This window comes from Xenopus tropicalis, chromosome 4 (genome assembly GCF_000004195.4).
Source record: "Xenopus tropicalis strain Nigerian chromosome 4, UCB_Xtro_10.0, whole genome shotgun sequence".
NCBI classification, from domain to species: Eukaryota; Metazoa; Chordata; class Amphibia; order Anura; family Pipidae; genus Xenopus; species Xenopus tropicalis.
Window position 1 is genome coordinate 61,983,323 of NC_030680.2, and position 23,026 is coordinate 62,006,348.

The window sequence follows — 23,026 nt, forward strand, 5'->3', positions numbered from 1 at the left end:
TCAAGTCAGTGCTCTGAGCAAAGAATAAAAAATGTGTGGAGTGGAGGATCTGGCAGCAGCAGGTATTGAAAAAGCAAACATGAAAAAGGTGACTATTTTTGCTCTTTTGCACAAAGATAACTGTTGGTATATTTCATCATTATATTCTCCAAATTTAGCCTATATATTGCCCTAGTCTTCACATAAAACACCAGCACCCATCTTCAGATGCCCACTTGGGGCCCTGGCACTTTCTACTGAAGCACTAACAGGGAACCTGCACACTTCAGGTTTATTATCAGAGTAAAAAAATGTTTGAGCAATTTTACGAATCTTCTCCAAAATAAGCCCATTGTCTGTCTATCATGGAAAATCTGATTTATCTGAACGAAAATAGTGGGGCCCACTGATACCACTGTGAAGTTAAAAGCCTAAAAACTAAAAATGACTTTTGAATAAATGTTTCCCATTGTCTTTTATACTGGTTTTGCCCCTAAATTAATACTATTAGGACCCTCAAAAACCTTAAATGTTTGCATAATTTAACCAGGCCTCACCTTGAGTATGCGGTGCAGTTTTGGGCTCCAGTCCTTAAGAAGGATATTAGTGAGCTGGAGAGAGTGCAGAGACGTGCAACTAAACTGGTTAAGGGGATGGAAGATTTAAACTATGAGGTGAGACTGTCGAGGTTGAGGTTGTTTTCTCTGGAAAAGAGGCGCTTGCGAGGGGACATGATTACTCTGTACAAGTACATTAGAGGGGATTATAAACAGATGGGGGATGTTCTTTTTTCCCATAAAAACAATCAACGCACCAGAGGTCACCCCTTTAGATTAGAGGAACGGAGCTTCCATTTGAAGCAGCGTAGGTGGTTTTTCACGGTGAGGGCAGTGAGGTTGGGGAATGCCCTTCCTAGTGATGTGGTAATGGCAGATTCTGTTAATGCCTTTAAGAGGGGCCTGGATGAGTTCTTGAACAATCAGAATATCCAAGGCTATTGTGATACTAATACCTACAGTTAGTACTAGTGGTTGTATTTATAGTTTATGTATGTGAGTGTATAGATTGGTAGGTGTGGGTTGTGTGTGCTGGGTTTACTTGGATGGGTTGAACTTGATGGACACTGGTCTTTTTTTCAACCCTATGTAACTATGTAACTAGTTTACAGGCTCTGAGATACCTGGTACTGTTTGCAAGCACAATAAAATATTTTTTTTTGCTTCTAGCACATGTAGGGTTTTCACTTTTTTTATATGAAAAAAATATCAGTCTTTGAATAGCTTTGTGTATTTTTCTCTCTTAGCCCCTATTAACAAAAATGTGCATATCTTGTCAAATTTTGAGAGAACACAGTGCAGTGGAGACTGCAACACTGATAACAAGTAGAAAAAAATATTTCTCTTTCAGGACTTTCGCAACAACAGTGTGTAACAAGCAGCTTATGATCGTCTACCCCGCCATTGAACCATTCCACCCTTATACACCCCTCCCAAGGCGGCTACGTGCCGCGTCACTGCGCTTATCTACCTACAGCCATACTCTCGCGAGATGAGACTTGTGACGTCAGGATTAGCTGTCCGGCAGGAACCAAGGACCTGGACATTAACGGGGTTGCGGGACGTTTAAGCTGCGATCCGGGACTGCGGGCTGTGTTAGCAAAACCGGGTCTGTCCCGCGAAAAGCGGGACTGATAGGCGGTATGTAAATGGAAAATATAGCAGTGCTTGTGTTTTAATTCCTTAATATACATGGTGTGGGGTGGTCATTTCTTTGAGGATCTCTATGTGTGTCTAGTATTATAGAACAGTATGTTAGGACAAGAAACAATGAGACTTGATGGCAATGTTATTAATAAGAGAAGTATAATAGCCAATATAGGAAGGATATTTTTTTTTTTCTACCTGTTAATCCTTTCAATGGCTCTGGTACAAATGCATGTTTTTACTGCTATAGGCTATCATGGAGAATCAGCTGTGAAAGCCCCCCAGCAGGCTACTAGCCACATTCCATTCATTTGGGAAACGTGCTCCCTATGGCGGATGCGGAAGTAAGGGGATCCCCATCTGACAGCTGTAGCACCTTACTCACCCGCAAATGGGAAACGGTTACAGGTGGGGAAAGGGTTCTGACCACCTCTGGTATTTCTGATAGGACCTTAGCACTCCAGATTTGAAAACATATATCAAAGTATGCACAGAAACTGTGAAAATGTTTTGGGTTTTTTTGAAAAAATGTCTGGTATAAAAGAAAGTGAACTTTAAAGGGGACCTGTCACCCACACACAAAAAGCTGTATAACAAAAGTTCTTTAAAAATTAAACATGAAACGAAGTTCTTTTTTTAATTAAATTACCCATTCCTGTTATAAATGTATTTAAAAATCTGAGCTGTCAATCATATATTGCCTGCCCTGCCTCAGGCATAAAGGTGTGGCAGGCAATATATGATTGACAGCTCAGATTTTTAATTTCTATTACTTTAACTTTCCAATCAGCTCTTCCTAGATATCACATAGATGGCAGATGTATAAGATTTTGGGGTGAAACAAAGCTTTGCCTTAATAACAGTGTACACAAAATGGCGCCGGCCTGCTGGCTGAGAAAAAAAAATTAAACAATGTATATAGTGTAAATAAAGTTTATTTTATTCAACTAACATGATAGAAAGGATTTGGAATTATTTCTTAAGCTGTCCATACACGTGGCGAAACATCGTCAGATCCGCCACACACAGTCAGGGCTGAAACAGCAGATAAGGAGGTAGAAACAATAGGATTTCTACCTCCTTCTGCCGATTCAGCCCTGTCGGCAGATTTTGGTCAGGCACCTTCTATGGCGCCCGATCAAAATTTTCTAACCTGGCCGATCGGCGAGTCGTCCGATATCAGCAGCTTCCTGCGATATCGGTCGACTCGCCGACATGCCATACACGCACCGAATATCGTACGAAACGAGGTTTCGTACGATAGTATTGGTGCGTGTATGGCCAGCTTTAGGGTGACAGGTCCCCTTTATCAGAACTTAAACTGCTTCATGCAGCTCAGGCTATTGGCTTATTAAATGCTCTGTAACTGCAGGTGTAAGGCTTGCTATATGACTCTTAAAACAGTGTACTAATAAAATGCAAAATGGAATTATGACTGAATATTTTTTAGGTCAGCCACATTCCATGTGGTAGCACCTGAACTGAATAATAATAAGCTACCCAGCATCAGTATTTTATAGAATGCTAACCACATCAACTCTTTAATTGGTTACACCTAAAATAATGATCAAAATGCAGCCATGAACCAAATACATTTTAAATGAATTCCCTAGCTACAGATCGGTGTCATTGGTGCTTAATGATAAAAGTATACCTGTCTTAACTTATCTATACTTCAAGGTGGTATTTATCTGAGTTTGAAGCATAGGCTTCAAAGGTCACATTTTTTTTCCCTCTGAATACAGAGTTCGATTCCACTCAGTTTGCTTCATGGTTACACATTCACTGTTGTCAGATTATAGATGGTCTGCATGTAAAATATTAGTGCAGCCATCCATACCTCTCTCATTTTAATAGAAACATTTTTACTCGAGAACTGCAGAGGCTCACAGGCCTATTGGCTTCTGAAAAACCTGTTTTATTACAATGACATGGTGATGGAAATATTTTTTTTTTTCCTGTCAAGACATTTTTGACCATGACATTTGTGGCTTCTGAACATTTTAGAGATTAACAAACAGGAATTATTCTGTCATCCATAGCCACCGACATACAACATAACACCTTGTGTTTTCTGATATATGTAAATTCATAAAGAAATTATATTCACTTGTGTGGTTTAAGAATTTTTTTTAGCATGACCAGTTCAGAATATTTCTAAGGCTTGCAACATTTTGTGATAGTTGTGTACCTAGCGTGTTCTCCAGCATTTTGTTTAGTATACATATTCGTGGCTGCTAATTATGACAAAATTATAAGCATCTGAAACCATTTTTAGCAAATGTTGTATTTGTGGTGTTAAACCTTTTGTTCGGCTGCTGGATTGTGCTGACAGTCCCTTAGGTTAAAGACCTGCAGATGACTGAGTGACAGGCAGTACTTAAAGTAAAACCTAAAAATGAATATAGCTAGAATATAGCTGTTTTATATATCAACGTAATGCAACATGCCACTAAACTTATAACAATGTGTTCCATGCCTTTAAAGTTAGCCATTAAAGCTGCCCATCTTGGCTCCTGTTAGGTTAGTTTTTGTAAGCCATGTTTCTCACAAATCCCTGCACCACCACCCCCCCCCTCCTCCTAGCTGCTATGTTGGACCATATCACATCTCAGTGATAAGTATTTAGAACACTGTAGCAGTAAGTGTATCTCATCCTCCACTTCCTCCTGGTCACATAGATGGTACAGTCCTTGGGCCTTTAAGTCTGGTAACTTTAGGAACCAAACCAAGCTCCAGAAAAGCCCCTGAGTAGGTGAAATCTGGCCAGCTCAGTGGATCTGGAGGAGGTACTTACAGAATTTCAGATGGAATATCTGAAATGGAATACAGTCCCATTTGAATTGGTCTGCATAGGTGATAGTACCCCACACTTCACTATTGTAGAGCAGGATTGGGGTAATAACACTGATTTTAAGCCAGACTCTCACCAGTTATGTAAGACCAATCAGCCCTTTCTCTTTCAATTTAATAAGGTAAACCTGTTGTAAACTGTGATATTTTAAAAGTTACTACTTCATATACTTATACATATTTCTGTTTTATCATTTAGTAAGGGAAACCTGTTTTAAACAGTGATATCTTAAAAGATGCATACTTTTGGTAATGTACATTGTATGTACTTTATTCCTGTTTATACAGGTACAACCTGTACCCAGGGTGAATTTATTTAGTGCATTCCAGTTCAAAGTATTTGCTGAATGTTCATTTTCTTTGCATTAAAGGAGATAATCATGTGTAATGTGTAACCATACTTAGTGTAAGGTCCTTCAACTACAAAAAGGGAAGTGCTGAAAAAGTAGCCTAGTATTGATCAGTATGATTACCAGTTTTTATGCAGAAACATAATAATCAGAAACAGAAAAAAATGCATAAGTAAGAACAGAGACACATTTCACAATGTAAAGACGACTATCGATTTTTCAATTGCAAACACATTTTTTAAAAACTTTTCAAAGGTGTTGTCCACTTTTGGAGACTAAAAGAAATTGCAATCCCAAGAAACTTTCCAAAATATTAAATTTAATTAAAAACGGTCAATGTTTTTAAATGCAATAGCTATATTCTTTGTACTCCTGGCTCTGACTGATGAAACATTGTTGCAAGCCAATTGATTTAAAAACTTTTAGAAGTGACTGCTCAGACCCAGAGAACAGACAGTCTGTAGCATCTTCTGACTAACCTACCTGGCACAGCAACACTAGTGCTGACCAAGGTCAGAAATATACAGAGCTTTGGTTTGGACAATTCGAAGGCATGGATCACCACTGTAAGGCTGCTGCTGGGCTAGCAAGTTTGTATACTGCATATAAGCTATAGCCTAGTTAGACTTCAGTTGCCCATTGATAGAGAAATCCTACCTTTGGTGTGTGCCCTTTTTCCATGGTGTAGAAATATATGCAAACATGAACAAAATGTTTAATCTGAATTAACTGTAGAAAGTCCTATATGCAATGAAAAGAAATGGATATGAACTTTAAGGGTGAAGACAAATGGACCTAATTGTAGCAGCTACTTGTCATGGCTACTAAATGCCAGAAAATATCCTGCCATAGAGAATACTAAGAACTACCTCTGCTAAAACAAACGTACAGACAATATATCAGTAAATGATCAACATTGTCTACTTTTGTAGCCATGACCAAGTAGCTGCTACCAGTGGCTCTGTGTCTTCATCCTTAAAGGAGAAGGAAAGCCTAAGTCACTTGGGTTTGCCAAAGTGTTAGGCACCCCCAAGTGACTTTAATCTCTTACCTTGTACCCCGGTTTGGGGCCCCTGTTAAGAGAGAACAGCACCAGCCTGGGGTAGCTGCAAGCGCTTCCTTCTTCGGTGTTGGCGTGCTGTGAAAAGCCAACTTTCTTGCCGCTGGTGCGGTTTTCTCCTAACGGGCACCAGCCCAGGGTACAAGGTAAGCGATTTAAGTCACTTGGGGGTGCCTAACATTTTGGCACCCCCAAGTGACTTAGCGTTTCCTTCCCCTTTAAGGTTCATATACATTTCTTTTCATTGCATATGGGAAACTTTCTACAGTTAATTCAGGTTATACATTTGCTCATGTTTTCATATATTTCTACACCATGGAAAAAAAGGACACACTTTAAAAAAAGTCCGGAAATGCCTGGGTGCCGAGTATGGATATCAAAATATAACCGAGGAATTGACACAGCACTCGCAGGGCTTCATAGTGAAACAATAAATAATCCTTTATTTAGTGTACTGTTTTGTATATTACTTTCTTTGTTATAATACCATTAGCTTTGTGTTGTATATAATTTTAGTTGATTTAGAGAACAGAACCTATAATTTAAGGTTTAGCTAGTTATAATAGCCCTGCTATTTTGTTTCATTACATTTGTGCAGAGCTGTGATGATACTTGTTTGGTTTCATCCGATCTATCTAAGAAGACTGAGATTTTTATTAGCAATTTTTGCAAAAACCCTTTCCTTCCTGCTAATATGTAATACATGTGCACAGCCTAAATAGTTGCTTATGTACTTTTTTTCCGTAATATGTTGACTTATTTAGTAACTTTGTCACTTTTATTCTTGGTCATGGTCAAGCAACTTGGCACTCCTTAATTAATCAAACATACACTGGGGTCAAGAAGAAAGCAAATGTTAGCACTTTAAAATCAGCCCATTAGTGTATAAATGGGATATTAGGTTTTCAGGTAAATGGTAGCACCGTTAAGTTGCTTCCTATGGATTTCATTGGGCAGTACCATCATTTGTTCTGCACCTACAGTTTTCATCTGGAAAATACACACCACATAATCTAGCTTGATAATGTTCTTCATTTGCCATTCCACCAAATCTTTCTTCCATCTTGAAAAATGAACTTTGTTTTACAGCAGCTGCAGTTCAGGTTAAACTTGTTTGGTTTATTTTAGTCAAGGCTTTTATGAAGCATAATTATGTAGTTGCTAGTTCCCTTCTTTTTATTAATTCAAATATTTGAACACTAGCAATTATACATTTAGCTGATTTTATAAGAAATGTTATCTTAGTCATCACACTGCATTCTGTATATCACCTACTATTTGGTACCCTGACTGTACTTTGAAAGATTAACATTTGCCTCAATGAAAATCATGGTACCATTGTGTCTGGATCATACTTTCTCACACCTGTGAGTTTCATCAAACACCTGAATAAGTTTAATGGAACCATTGTGATTGGATGTCTGTGACTGTACTGCCCTTAAGGGTTTAAAGGAGAAGGAAAGTCATTTTGGCATTTTACTGCCACTAGATTTGCCACATTAGTGCCACCTACAATGTTATATTTATTCTGTAGAAAGTTTTATCATACCTGAGTAAAGAGCCCTAAAAGCTTTCTCTGTGTAAGATTGCAGCTACTTTTTTGGCTTGGTCTGCGTAGCTTCTTGCTTGCAGCTCTAGCCATTATAGCTCATATTACACATTCCTAAGGGTGGGGGGGGTGAGTTTTCTGAAAACTTATGTGAGGGGGGAGCAGGAGAGGAGAGAACTGCACAGACTCTGGCCCAGGAATTAAGGTTTTTTTCTGAGAGAGGAAGTCAGATACCCTAAGAACATGTTTACAAAAAATGAGACAAGAAATTCTGTGTTTCTTTTGATTGAGGACTCAATACAGCATTACTGTAAGTGCTTATGGCTGTATTTACATAGATCTTTCTGATAAAGCTTACTTAGTCTTTACCTTTTCTCATGCCAGCAGTATTGCCTTGGCATTGTAAAGGGTTACACCAGGCAACTTTTTTTCTTTTTGTCCACAAGAGACCTTTAATTAATTAAATACACCACAAGGGACTGTGGAAGGTGACAAACCTATCTGAGTTAAGGTGGCCACACACGTGGCAATTTGGGACCGATGGTCGCACGAAAGATCGTTCAATCAGCCACTAACCGTTCAGGGCTGAAACGGCAGATAAGGAGGTAGAAACAATAGGATTTCTACCTCCTTCTGCCGATTCAGCCCTGACAGCAGATTTTGCTCAGGCACCTTCTATGGGGCCGATCAAAATCTTTAAACCTGGCCGATCGCGAGTCGACCAATATCTGCAGCCTCCTGCGATATCGGTCGACTCGCCATACACACACCGAATATCGTACGAACCGAGGTTTCGTACAGTATTATCGGTGCATGTATGGCCAGCTTAAATCAGACAATGCGGAGCCAGGCCATTTTGGGCAGGAAGCTGAGTCCATTGGTTTCTTTGATTGTTGATCAAAGAAAGGCAATTGTGGACCTAAGAACAGCAGGGGGTGCAGCTAGGAGAAAATATGGATTATAGAAAGGGATCCATATCTCCTTTGCTTTAGGGTTCACATCCTCATAAATCACATATTGGTTATGAGGAGGTCCCATGCTTCCCAATTATACCAAACAGGGACTGCCTATACCCACCAGTTAGGAGGGATAGTTTCTGGGGGACTGGGACAAGAGACACCCCTCATCTTTGGTATCATTTTGATCGCCCATATATAGGTTAAAACAAGCCCATATTTTCATAATAATATTGGATACTGGCAAGTACCAATATTATATGACAAGAAACTGGCATGAGAAGTGCAAGTTAGGTTTCTATTGCCTATCTATGATAGATGGTGGCACCGAATAGTTATTTGGTGCGGTGGTGTGTTTGGGGGTGCCTGATGTTAGTCTAACCTGTGTGAAAGGTGACTGAGTATAACCCCTTGTTTCCCCGTCCCGGTGTCATGTGCGTCTGAGAGTGGCATGTTCCTGACACCTTTCCTTCTCCTTTTAATGCCAGGGAATTCCCTACCACTCTTTTTCACTCTTTTTTGAACTGAAGATGCCACTTGGATGAGTGTTGACACATTTTCAAGGAAACTCAGAAAAGTCCAATTGTTTTAGACTATATATTTTTTATATATAGTTAGTACCTAGTAGACTTAAGTCTAAAACACAATTGGACTTTTCTGAGTTTCCTTGAAAATGTGTCAGCACTCATCCAAGTGGCATCTTCAGTTCAGTTACCATCAAGCGAAAAGTACAAGGGTACTGTTTTGTCTACTCAGGTCATGACCTAGTTCATGACAGTTCCCTATACAGTACCCTTGTACTTTTCGCTTGATGGTAACTGAGCTGCCTGAATCCATATTGGTGGCAAACAGTCGTACTGGGTTTTTCTTAAAGGAACAGTAACATCAAAAAATTGTGTTTTAAAGTAATTAAAATATAATGTGCTGTTGCTCTGCAAAAAAACTGGCGTTTTTGCTTCAGAAAAGCTACTATATAAATAAGCTGCTGTGTAGCCATGGGGCACAGGTTACATAGCAGATAACAAGTAGATAAGCCCCATATAATGGGGGTTTGTCTGTTATCTGTGCCTTTTCTGCTTTGAATGGCTGCCCCCATAGCTACACAGCAGCTTATTTATATAAACTATAGCAGTCTTTCTGAGGCAAACACACCAGTTGTAGCAGTGCAGCGCAACAGTACATTATATTGTAATTACTTTTATACACTTTCATTTTGGTGTTACTGTTCCTTTAAGGCTTAAGTGATTTTTTTTTAACAAACTTAAGGTATGGAGATCCAAAATAGAGAGATATTATCCAGAAAAACCCAGGTCCTATTCCAGAAATAGATCTTATGCCTGTATCAGTAAATAGAGTTGAAGCACTAATATTATGTGCAGTAATGCTAGAATGTTTTTTCTCCGCCTTCAGTGAACTACCTCTATAAAATCAAGACTAATTATAATTACAACTGCTGGCACTCCCTTTGTACTGCTGGCATGCATACACCTAAATTATTGGTGCAGACTGAGCCTATATTTATAGTGTCTTATGTGTAACCTCCTTTGGGCACATATGTGCTCACGGCTGGCTGTCCACCCAGTTCTGATAACATTTAGTGACACATAAAATTTTCTCCATACAGATATTTAGGGAGGGGAATTGTCAACACCAATCTCCTTGAGGTGAAAATACTAAACTGTTTTTGATGTCTTTCTAGGGCATACCAGACATGATTATATACCCTTATATCTTGGGAGCTAGAAAGGAAGCTATGTCTGGATAACCTTTGCAGATTTATAAAGGTAAGCTGTTTTTTTTTGTTAATTATAATTATTGTTATTATTATTATAACATATTATATTGTTTTAATTTGCACAGTAATTAGGGGTTTTTTTTTTTGTTTGTTTGTTTTTTTAGAAAGTACTAAGAGAAATGCTGATTTTCCTAAAATCTTGTGTTTCTGAGTGATGGTGTGTGCGGTGAATGCTTCACTGTCCCTTGTCTGCCTGTGATGCCTTTTCCTTACTGTATGAACTTGTGATATAGTTAAGGAAAAAAAAGCAACCAGTAAAAACCAGTCATATATGAGCATTGAGCTTGTAGCTTACTATAAATGTTTTTTCTGCACTTCCCTGTACTTTATTTTTTGCCTTTGACTTAAAAAAAAAAAAAAAAAAAAAAAACATTTTGCCTGAGGGTACCACAGGGCTATGTTATGTCTTGAGGAACATTAGGGGCAAACAGAACATAGGAAAAAAGGTTCGTTAACCCCTGATTTATATTTTATGAGTGTCTCCCTTTTAGGGTGGCCAAAAGCTAATTGTTTTAAAGCCTCTTTTGCTTAACAAAGATACCTGGTAAGGCTGACATCTAGCATAACAGCTAAAATGTTCTCCATTGTGCTTTATTATTCCCATAATGCATCGCTCCTGCGCAGACTATGCGACCAGGAAACTGTACGTGGGGCATGCACATTGCTTGATTTTAGTGAGAAAAGCAGGTGCGCTCCCTTCCCCTGGCCTCTGTGACACACAGACACAGAAAAGCACAGAAGCAGGCAAGGAGCAGGCCCAAGCGGGGTGGGGGGGTGCTGGGGGTTTGATTGACACGAGGGGGGGCGGTGTTTGATCGCCACGGGGGGGGGGGGGGGGGGGCTGCGAGCGGGGGAATCCAAGATGGCGGCTGTGACAGGCTGCAAATACACCTAAGTTACAAGCCAATTTTTGGGAGATGTGACCATTATTTTAAAAAATAAAGTTGCCAATTTGCTATGGGCAAGGGGGCTCTACACTATATAAAGGGCCTTTATATAGGCTCTTTAAATCCATATGCCTCCTCCTCCCCTGTGGATAGCACAGCAACCCCCAGGACATAATTACACACCTTACGGACCAGTTATTGGCTATTTCCAACTGCTAACAAACTCCCAGAACAAACCGCTGCCAGGTTAACCACCCACAGGCAGCATAGGGCAGGCAGAGTATGGCGCACACAGGCAGTACTCTGTCTGCCCTATGCTGACTGTGTGTGCGTCATACTCTGCCTGCCCTTAGCTGCATGTGTTTGCCATGCTCTGTCTGCCCTATGCTGCCTGCGTGTGCCATACACACAGGCAGCATTGGTCAGGCAATACATACAGTGACACAATGCTGGCACTGTTCCTATAGTATGTTTGAGGTGTGAACAATGTGGGTGATTACAATCTGAGCCTGAGGGGGTGAACAATGCAGAGATTTAAAAGTGTGAACAGTACAGGGAATTACATGTTTAAACAATAGGGATTACAGCCTGAATCAGGTGTGAACCATGCAGTGGGCCATTTAATCTCAGTATTGATACCATTTAAAGTTTACACAAAGGAAAGCCATCAAAGCAACCAGACAGGTGGGGGCCACGCAGAGGGAGGGTTGCGGACCGACGGCACTGATTTATAGCAACCAATTAGTAGGTAGAATTTACAGGTCACTTTTTTGAAACCAAATATCTTGTTCGCTATGGTTTACTGCATCTGTGCAAATATGGATCATTTGCCTCACAGATTGAAAACATTCCTTCCTGCCTTTATGAGGGGCCAATACTTGGATACATTTTGTAATAAAAGTTAATATATATACCTTTGTTTTCTCATTTTCTAAAAAAGGATTCAACTCTCTCTTGAAACTATCTAAATGTATCTGGTAATACAAATCTCTCTCTTACTCTTAATGTAAAAAAAAAACAAAAAAAAAACAAATTTCCACAAGTTGAGATGAAACGTTGTGCTTGCTGGAAGGTTCTATTGATTATAGTTTTATATTTACACACATTCCCTCCAGAAACTGAATACTCAAAGCTTGATATAGGGTTGTTAATGTGTTTCAGCTCCAGCAAAAAAACATCTATTGCAGTAACATTTTTAAATGACATAAAACAGTTTGTTATAATTTCACTTAAGGTACAGCAATTCAGTTGCTTAATGCTTATTAAGATGGTCCTGGTGCTTTAGCATTGGAATTCAATACTGCTTTTGAATAGTGCTCTAAAAATGCAGGTCAAATCCTGACACGTAATTATAAGGCTATGATTACGTGGTACATGAGCAATATCCTCCATACCTATGTTCTCTGCTTCACATACATATGGCAGACCCAGTTTGCCTTCCACATTGCCTAAGTACATGCTGTGCTAGTGACCTAATATTTAATTTTAATATCTAAATCTAATCTAAAAATTTTCATGATGTGAGAATACATTTCAGCACGGTTTTTGAACCATTGTTTAATTTTCGGTGTCCAGGATTGTTGTTTCTAGTGACCCAGGAAAGTTCACACTAGACTTCTAGATTATATGAAAAGTTATATAAGCATCAAAATTCCATTTCTTACTGCATCTGTGAAGTAATAAGCACAACAGTGCTTGAAGGAACATGTTTATTGCACATAAAACAAATGGAAATAAATCATTCTTGTGCTGCATGCACCCAGCCATTCACTGTTCATTGTTTTTAAGTGGAATCTGTTTGCTAAAACATTGTGAACTGTTAAGGTGGCCATACACCAAAAGATATGCTCATTTGGTGAGTTTGCCAAATCAACAGATCAGGCCACCTAAGGTGGGAGATATTGGAGTAATACGATCATTTAGTCCTGTTTAAAAAAAATAGTGGTTTCACGATATTGATATCTTTTCCACTTTCAATAAACTACCTGTGTAAGTGAGATTTTTGCTCTTAACTCATAGAAAAATTACAATGTATTCATATTATGCAACACCTTTTACAAAGAAGATGTATATGGTGTGTGGATCTACATTTAGAGATCTCAGACTTGAGACTTAGCTTCAGTTAATTACTGTTCCTTCTCTCTCTTCCAGGACAATCGCATAAGTCATGCAGTCTTCAGGCCACAGATTCCGTGATGTAGAGCACCACCCTCTCCTCAATGAAAGTGATGGATATGACTCCTCCCCTTCTGAGGGTGAGCTTGCTGACAAAGTTTGGTTCATACGGGATGGATGTGGCATGGTCTGTGCTGTGATTACCTGGCTACTAGTCTTCTATGCAGACTTTGTGGTGACTTTTGTAATGCTGCTGCCTTCAAGAGACTTCTGGTATTCTGTGATTAATGGAACACTTTTTAACTGCTTGGCGGTACTTGCTTTGACATCCCACCTGAGGACAATGCTAACAGACCCGGTAAGATGATGTAAATCATCCCAAATTCTGAAGTCTATTTAAGCTAAATCAAAGTTGTATTTATACAATTTAACATGAAGGGACAGATTTATCAAAATGCGAGTTTAGAGCTTAATACGTAAAAACTCGCCCTAAGTTCTGTTCATTCCTATGGGATTTTTATAATTGTATTTTTCAAATGACGAGTTCTAATTTTCACTCATTGATAAGTATGATTCTAAAAATCCCATTTGAGTGAATAGAACATGGGTGAATTTTTATGTATGAAGCTCTAAACTCAAATTTTGATAAATCTGCCCCATAATGTCTCATATTTTTAAGTGTTTCTTTATCATGTATGAAAAGGGGAAAAAATGAATGGTGACTCACAATAAGAGGAATAAATGAAAGATATAACAGATTTGTGCAGGTTTCCATAAATCTGATTAACAAAATTCAGCAGTGCATTTTGTAAGCACAGAATAAGCAATGATTGCTTTTTGAGTGTCACCCATCTTGCTTTAAGGCTAATGGCATACACTGCACGCACACACACACACACACACCAATGTAGAAAATACTGATTCGACTCACTGCAATGCTGCCTACATAAGTAGCACTATGTAAGATTTGAACTATATATAATAATAATATAATATTAATAATAATATTAATCACCCCTCTTACTAGGGTTCCAGTTCTTTTGAGAAGCAGACAAATAACCCACACCAATAAGTGTATATTAAAATGAATATATTGAGTAGCAAATCAATGGATTGTTACACTTAAATGAATAGTTAACAAAACAATATTTATACATTATTTACATTTAAAGATTAATGACACAATCTACATTATAGCTACCGATGAACAAAGAACATGGTGGTCTGATTCCTTGCCATGGCCTCCTCTCTCTGGTCTGTCTCACATCCTGCCCGGTCACTTCTGATCCAGTTCCCAGGTGCTCCTTCCAGGTTCTTCCCCCAGGATGCTTCCCCCAAGTTCTCTGTCCAGCACACATTTATACACCTTTCAGCCACTGCCCCCCACATACCAACTGATCAGATGGGGTTGATAAAAAACCACACCTTGCCCATTGGTCAGTAACTGTTGAGTTTTATGGCTTCTCTGAGACATACTGTCCCACCATCCACAGAAAAACCCTTAGATATGGAGATTTGGCTTCGGGTGCAACTTGAAAAACTGGTTTATAGTAATCAGTTTAGTAATCAGTAGAGCTCCCCCCATACTCAGTGTATAACACAATAGAGCCACAAACACACATATATATATTTATATATATCACAAATAATGGCACCCAAATACACGATTTCTTACAACTATATAAAAAAAAAATGCATGCATACATACTAAAACTCCTTGAGTGTACGCAGGGACAGAATTGGAATACACCAGTCACTGTCTGATTTTATCCAGAAACTTCTTCATGTGCATTTTCTGGCCCACATTAGGCCAAGCTATTTTGTGCTTCCATTATTCATTACTTTTACTGTAATTAGCCTTTGAATGCTTCTCCAACCCCAATTTTATATTGTGTTTTTTTGGTTTATTTTATTTGTGATGACTTTTTCCGCCGTACTCCACTATTTAGAGAAAATTGCCCTGTTCTTTAAACAATATTACCCAGGGCAGCTTTTGTATCCTTATGTTCCATGATAGCTTCAGCTTGTCACTGCGGGGGCTGATTCAGATTTTTGTTTTTTTGCTACTTGCTGTCTGGTTGGACTTTATGAATTGTAAATAAAGATGAGCAAATTTGAGCTTTTTATTTTTGTCAGAAAAACAATTTGTGGTGAAACAAAATTATTTTTTTCAGATGTCATTCTTAACCAAGCCAGATTAATCAAGTGCAGAAAAACTGAGTGAGTTTAGGAAATCACTCTGCTTTTCTGAAGTCAAAAGACCCAATCATGGACGGGTACATTTGATAAATCTTGGCAGTTCAATTTTTTTTATGATATGAATTTTAACAATATTTTTAACTAGAGTTCCACCTAAGAATTGTCTCTCTGAGTAGTTATTTTAAACCCTCTGTGTTAGAATAGTTGGAAAAAAAAAATACTTTTTTCTCCATAATTTAAATGTTTGGGTATTTTCCAGGGGGCTGTACCCAAGGGTAATGCAACTAAAGAATACATGGAGAGTTTGCAGTTGAAGCCAGGAGAAGTAATATATAAATGTCCAAAATGTTGCAGTATCAAACCAGAACGTGCCCACCATTGCAGGTAAATAAAGACATAGCCATAAAATTTCTTTTAGGCATGTTCTTTGTTTTTTTTATCAAAATGCTATGATATTGTATTTGTATATAATTATGTATATTTGTATTTGTTTGTAAAACATTATTTTATTGTGTTCACAGAATATTATTATTTACATATTCTGTAGCATTGTACAATAAATGGGTTCAACCAGTTCAAGAAGTTATAGTCTGTGCATGTATTAGATCCTTTATTTCTGGCGCATAAGGAGCGAGTAGAGCAGGAATGGACTGCATGTGATATCGCTAAGCCCCGTCCACCCTATGCATATTCACTGCACTTTAAGTAGGTGAGGGTGTGTCAGTGAAGTCTATGGGGAAGTTGTCCTAAGGTCTGGGTAGAGCACAGTTTTCAAGCAGTTATGGTCATATTTGAACCCAAAGATATTAAAATAAAAGCACTTCTATTTTACATTATTTTAGATGGTTTAGTGCATTGTAAAAATGTATGGTATATATCCCCTTTAATGCAAAGCTTGACTTGATTGCAATTTACATAAAATGATGCCATTATGTCTATTTGCTGTGGTCGCTGATTACAGAATGAATTACATAAACAAGATCTGCCTATTTTGATTAGTGCAAGTAAAGTTTATTTTTCTCAATGAACGTGACACAGGTTTTGGTATTATTTTACATGGTAATAGGTTGGCTTCAAGCGTAGTAGCTGTTTTTTTAAGTTTGGCTAATGGAAACAACAGTAATGTATTATCATACACCTGTTTCTGTTTATGAAATAGGGTTAGCGTGCACGTGTGTGTTTGTATATATGTGTATGCACTTTTCCCTCTGAGATGTGGGATGCACAATTAAAGTTATTGTATAACCTGACCAAAGGATCAGCACTCCTGATCTGCTCAAAACATGACTTTTATTGATACAGTGTGGTACAGTATTGTTCCAACAATTTTCTCAAGGAAATTGTTGCAAAGGTCTAATTTAATTTGCGGTTGATTTGATGGTAATTAATGTATTTAAAACCACAACAAATAGAATTCTCTATGCTTTGTTATACAGCGTTTAAATCTGTATGGCTAATGCTAGATGGGGCTATTCTTAGCCAGCGGACCATGCTTGCCTATGCTGGCTCCTGTGTCTGTGCCAAAAAGCACTGCATCTGCCTGGGTGTAGATCGTTTCAGCACAAAATAGTTTCCAGCACAAAAATGCATACTTACACATTTCTGTGCCATGTGTCTTCACCAGGGCTAATGCAGTGCCTTTCGGAGCATATACAGGAGCTAGGGGATTGGTTGATTCTCAGCCTATGTTTATCCACAGGCCAAGAATAAACCCTGTGTGGCTGTTGTCTTAACACAGAAATCTATAAAAATACATATTCTAAATACAATATTGGGAGTGTAATCTATTTACTGCCATGCCTCTAAAAACGTTAGTTTTTACCCTGGGAATACCGTATTTCTCCTTTTCTTAGCTGATGTGTGATTTATCTTAAAATAATTTAAGAACAATAAAGGTTTTGCATTTTCTTATTGTTCTACCACAACTGATGAAAATAATTAAAATTCCCCCGCTGCTGTTTTTGCTGTAGCATTTGCAAGAGATGTATTCGTAAGATGGATCACCATTGTCCTTGGGTGAACAACTGTGTGGGAGAAAAGAATCAGAGGTTTTTCGTGCTTTTTACAGTGAGTGTTCATTAATTATTAACACCAAGTCTTGAATTAGCAGTGTATGCAGTTTCCATTAGCTTTTTAACCACAAAGCATATGGCCAGGGCCAGACAGGAGATTAGTGATACTGGTACCAGTCCATTTGTATAGTTGTTATAAATTACATTATATCTGCATTGAGTATTGTGACTGAAATATTTTTTAACGGAGAATTTTTTAAGATGAACCTGTAATTCAGTGGTGGTTTATGTAGAATTACAGTTTCAGTTGACAGCTGTGAAAACACCCCCTTTTAGCTCATACTATGACGACGTAGTTCCTGTTTGGACATATGTCCAACAGTATTGGTAAGTGCTGTCCATCTGGAGCGGTAACGATGGGGCCTGTGGTTCTCCAAAGGGATTTTTATGGTCCCCAGCCTAACCGGGACTTTGTAGACATTTGTTTCCATCTTTGTTGTAATACAAACTAGTCTGGAAAATGTGGTATATTGGCTAATAAGCCCACTTGATGGACAACAGTAGTCTGGTTCAGGGTGGTCCAGCTGGAGGCCCATAGGTCAGATGTGGTGCTTTTTTTATTTTTTATTTTTACCCCTAGACTGATCAAGAGAGATGCAATCTAGCCCCCAAACATTTTTAAATAGTCATTCCACTATATGGAAACAACTGGACAGCATTTGCTGTAAGTTTTTTCCACTTTGATTAATATCTGGCACTTTGGGAGCCTATCCTGTGGTAAGACATAGATTGATTGCTTACTGAGAATGCCCAGTGAATAGCCCTAGTTGAAAGTGCAGGGCGGAAGGTGTGCTGAAGACCAATGCTATTCTTTCCTGTTCATTCAAGTCCTAAATAAATAAATCTGTGAATGCCAACAGATTTAGCCACAAACCTGTATGCATGTTGTTACAAGAGAAAATTGTTAGTGTTCGTTTGTACCTTTCCCTGCATTGTTTGACAATTTAATTTCTCCATATCTCTTTAGCCTGTGTTAATTTGATTCACATTGTGTTTTCCATGTCCTCTCTCCACAGCATGCATACAGGTTTATAGGAATCTGAATTATATGTATGCTTTGTTACTTACTCCAGCGGCCATTGGGCCATTTATGTCTTTTGACAAACTATTTTTCTTTTGTGGTGTTGCTAGGCATGTAAAGCCTATGCACACAACAAAATAACTGTATAAGTATTTAGTTCCTCCTATAAATAACTTTCAATGTATCTTGCTTATGGGGGAAAACCATTTTTTTAGTGAATATTTCCCTGTAATGAATGTTCAGTATTTTAGTTGCAGAGAATTTCTATGTGAAGCCTTTCTTATTTCTTTCTATTTGTCCTCAGATGTATATAGCTCTGATCTCAACGTATGCCCTCATTTTGTGTGGGCTCCAGCTTTTCACTTGTGTTAAGGGACAGTGGACAGGTAGGTTACCAGAAGTATTGGTATTGAAACTTTGTATTAAAATTGCAATAAGTTATAGACCGCATATTTTTTTAATTAAAAAGTTAGTTTTCTATAATTAAAAGTGCCCATTTTTTCTAAAACTTTTTTTTTTTCTTCATACTTCCCTGGCAGTTTTTTTTCCTGAAAGGCACACCAGCCTGGGAAATAAACCTAGTGACTTTATTTACTGGGGGGTGCCTAACAAGGCTTTCCTTGTCCTTTAAGATAGTTAGGTCCCAGTGTAATGCCTCTGGCCCTTTTTTGGTATCTGTTGTACATGCAGTGGTTATGTAGAGTCTAAACTAATCTGTCTGTCTCTTTTACAGCATGCAGTAGCTTCTCTCCCCCCGTAACTGTAATTCTAATGATCTTCCTGTGTCTCGAGGGACTTCTCTTTCTTACATTTACAGCAGTTATGTTTGGTACTCAGATCCATTCAATTTGCAACGATGAAACGGTAGGATGGCTTTATTTGTGCTTAATACAGATAACATTTTGCAGTTGTAGCATTATAACCTAATGCCAGCTAAAGCTAACCCTAATTGAATGATGTTATAATACTTTATTTTTTTTTTTTATTGCACAAACATAGCTTGCAATAATGGACTCTGGCTTCATAGTTTACAGAATAAATATTCTGCATGTTCACTGCCTCATACACTGCAGAGATTATGTTAGTAATGAGGATTTTGCAACATTGCAGACTTGTAAAGATTTGCATTGTCAGAAGTAGGTTAATTAGGTGATTAGCCATTTCAGTAAACTCCTGTGCTTATGGGAGAATATTGTAAACCTTTGTTGTCGGTATATAGTTGTAATATGAGTTATTACTTAATTGTATGTGTAATTGTTGTTTTGTAAGACAGTTAATATATTAAACCATTTGAAGAACTGCACAAGCTAGAATTAAAAAAAAAAAAAAAAAAAAAAAGCCATGCTTTGCCAGCAATGTTGGGCATTTATTTTTCTGGCCGATCTTAATTTTATTTTGCCTTGTTTGCAGGAAATTGAACGTCTCAAAAGTGAGAAGCCAACATGGGAGAGGAGGTTACGGTGGGATGGCATGAGGTCGGTTTTTGGCGGGCAGCCATCTTTTCTGTGGATGAATCCTTTTGCAGGTTTGCAAGTCAGACGCTTTCTGAGAGCAAGAAAAGGGGGTACGGAGTTCTCAGTCTGAACTGTCTCTTCGTCCCCACCGGAATTAACCCAACTTTATTTATTTTATTGTAAGGAAAATCACTCCTCCTATCAACAGGGTCAAAGCTAAAGAAGTGAATAAAACGGAAGTGTTTTCTTCGTCAAAATGTTTCTTTTTAAAGCAGTATATTTAATATGGCCAGCATGAACAAGGAATTTAAATGAAGTCCGTTCTAAATCTAATTTATAACTATACAGGGGTTTTTTGTGGGGGGTTTTTTTTTTCATAAGCCAACCTTCCTTTTTTTTTTTTTTTTTTTTAATCAAGACTTTTCTTATTCATCTTTTTTTTTTTTTTTTTCCAAGTTTGGAATGACAAGCTGAATGACTTTTGTGCATTATGAAATTATTTCAATGCTGTATAGCTGAACTTTTTTCACTTTTCTGTACTGTATTATGAGGAGATCTGATTTTCTTGATGCTGGACAAAGATACAAACCTTGAGTACCCTGACTGTGCAATATAAGTCTGCACGCAACGGCATGCAGATTGCAGGGGTCGGCTGTGGCGTGAGCATGCAGGTTTCAGAACAGCAGTAATAAGGCATTTACTCTCTGTATCCCTAACTACTCTTGGTGGCCTATGTATCGTTCCATTGTTAATGTTGCTTATCACTCATTTCATCCACTGGTACTTTCTATCTGTGCAGTCATTGTTAAAACTCCATTTCTGCTCTTCAGTTGCACCATTCTTGGCTTTTCATTTTCATATGTATCATTTAGGTTTCAGATTAAGTAGATGAGTCTTCCTAACATGGAATCTCATATGAAGGGTAGAAAAGGAGTGTCAGCCTAAAACCAAAGCTAAATACAGGGAAAAGAATACTGATTACTTTAGCATTTCCATGGGTGACTGTCACTGGTTCATTTACAGTTTTTTTTTCGTTTCAGTGAGTGAACTTGTTTGTAAGTGGATGAATTTTGTCTGATAATGTTTTAAATGGAAAACTGAAACGGGTTAGTGCTGGTATTTGTTTTTAATTTATACCTATGGAAGAACATGCATATGTGTATATTTTGGCCAGAAGCAGACATTGCATTGCTTTTCAGCATGTATTTGTTTTAATGTAAGCCACTAATACACTTGGTGTAATGCGTCATGGCACTCACATTTGCTGATTGCATTCCATAGGTTTTTGTCTGGACTATTGCATGTGTCAAATATTCATCTCACATGGGAGTAAAAGTTGTGTAATTGCCATTGTTTAAAGTTTGATATTGTAAAGAGGGGGGTATGGAGTCCTCTCATGCACTGACTTCTGAAATAAAGTATTCAGATGTTTACAGTACAAACACTACGCTGCATACACCTACAGTATGGAATACAGATCAGTTCCAGAATGACTTAGATATTAACAGCTGTGGCTATTCAATTACAGTATATTAAAGATTGTCATCTTTAATAACAGACTGCTTTATGTTGTTTTCCTAAAATGACAGAACAAGGGAAAGAGTAAGTACATACTATCTTGCTGAAAACTACTACCCATACACAAGGCTACTCGAGCCAAGGACCTTAATTCATAGTTAATATTATTTATTTAATTTATTACTTTCCTTTCAGCTGCTAGAATGCAACGAAAATGTCCATGTATCGCAGTGATGTGTAAGTTTGAAACAGAAGAGCTTCTTAGCAGGATTATCTTGTGTGTTGTAGATTCAAATGTTTAACCCTTTACATGCCAGGGCCCCCTAAATAATATGAGATGAATCAAAGTAAATAATGTATGGCATCACCACCATAATCCTTTAATGCTGGTTTTGGAATTTCTAAGGTCGGTGGTGTTCTGATGATCAAACTATTTTTTTTTTTTTCCGTTTGGTGAGAAACCATGAAAAATGAGTTTCTGTCCTTTACTTAGAGGTGTACAAAAGTTAGCTTCATACCAGTTTAGTCTTAAAGTGACACTTGAAACCAGTATGTACCATTTAAAATTGTATTAAAAACTGCCTCAATGCTATGCTAACCATTTCTTTGGTAATTGCTCCTAAGATCAGTTATCAAAGAGTTGAAAATACAGCAGCTGGGTTTTATGTCAGAAAAGACCCTCCCATTCTAAACCAGCTTTGGAGGTGGGCACTGCTGCAAGCTGGCACTTCTTTTGAAGGAGAGCTCATATGTGATAGTAACCGCCTAGTGTTTAATCACAGCCTAAGCAAAAGGAAAATGCCAGTGGTAGTTTAAGGGGTCAGGACTGACAGTCCTGCTTCCAAATAGATTATCCTTGGCAATGAACTATTCACAATCAAAAGCATCTAAAAGGAAGCACAAAAGGACCAAACGTAGCACAGAGTGTAGGAGCAGAAGCAAGGAGCCCAACCCACACCTTGTGTGGGCAAGGGGGGGCATTCACTAGATATATGAGGCATAAAACATCCGTTTGTAGTTATGTCTAGAAACAGCTGTAGAAGCCCTTCATAATAGGCCCCATTTGTTGTAATAGATGGTATGGTGGGCAGAAAGTATGAATAAAAATGCATATATAGTGAAGCAGATAGGATGTCAGTATATCATGTGTAAAACATCTGCTGTTGTGGACAGATGTTGGTAATATGTAAATAAAGTATATGTTCAGAGAAAGGAGAACCTGTCATTACTGGGAGACCAGTGAGGCACTTACTGATATTCTGGTTTATAAAAGATATTTTACTCCCAGAGTTTATAGAAGCCCTAAAATTATGTTTCTGTGAGGTGCAGTAAGCCACTATATATACATTTTGCCTGCTTTTTCTGGCCTTTGTACAGCCTGTAAGCACTAGTCATATGGGCTATTTACCTTCATAATATTTTGCAAGTACCCACACTAACCACATGAGGTGTTAACCTGCTGCTGGGCTCCTGGCGTGTTTTGGATGCTTCACTCTGCTTCTCAATCTGTGCTGT

At 38.1% G+C, this 23,026-nt stretch overlaps 1 protein-coding gene across 2 annotated transcripts; it reads left to right on the top strand.

The window, feature by feature from the left end:
- The first annotated feature begins 1,422 nt into the window (after positions 1-1,422).
- Positions 1,423-22,285, top strand: zdhhc7 (zinc finger DHHC-type containing 7). 2 transcript variants are annotated; one of them, XM_004913635.4, is made up of 9 exons: positions 1,423-1,676; positions 1,933-2,090; positions 10,150-10,234; positions 13,284-13,605; positions 15,706-15,830; positions 17,417-17,513; positions 18,844-18,925; positions 19,273-19,403; positions 19,950-22,285. In XM_004913635.4, exons 4-9 carry the CDS (start codon positions 13,300-13,302, stop codon positions 20,121-20,123), a joined length of 915 nt encoding a protein of 304 aa, XP_004913692.1. In that variant the 5' UTR covers positions 1,423-1,676; positions 1,933-2,090; positions 10,150-10,234; positions 13,284-13,299; the 3' UTR covers positions 20,124-22,285. The 2 variants fall into 2 exon arrangements, with proteins under 2 accessions (XP_004913692.1, XP_002936046.1); XM_002936000.5 differs by lacking the exon at positions 1,933-2,090.
- Positions 22,286-23,026: the final 741 nt, after the last annotated feature.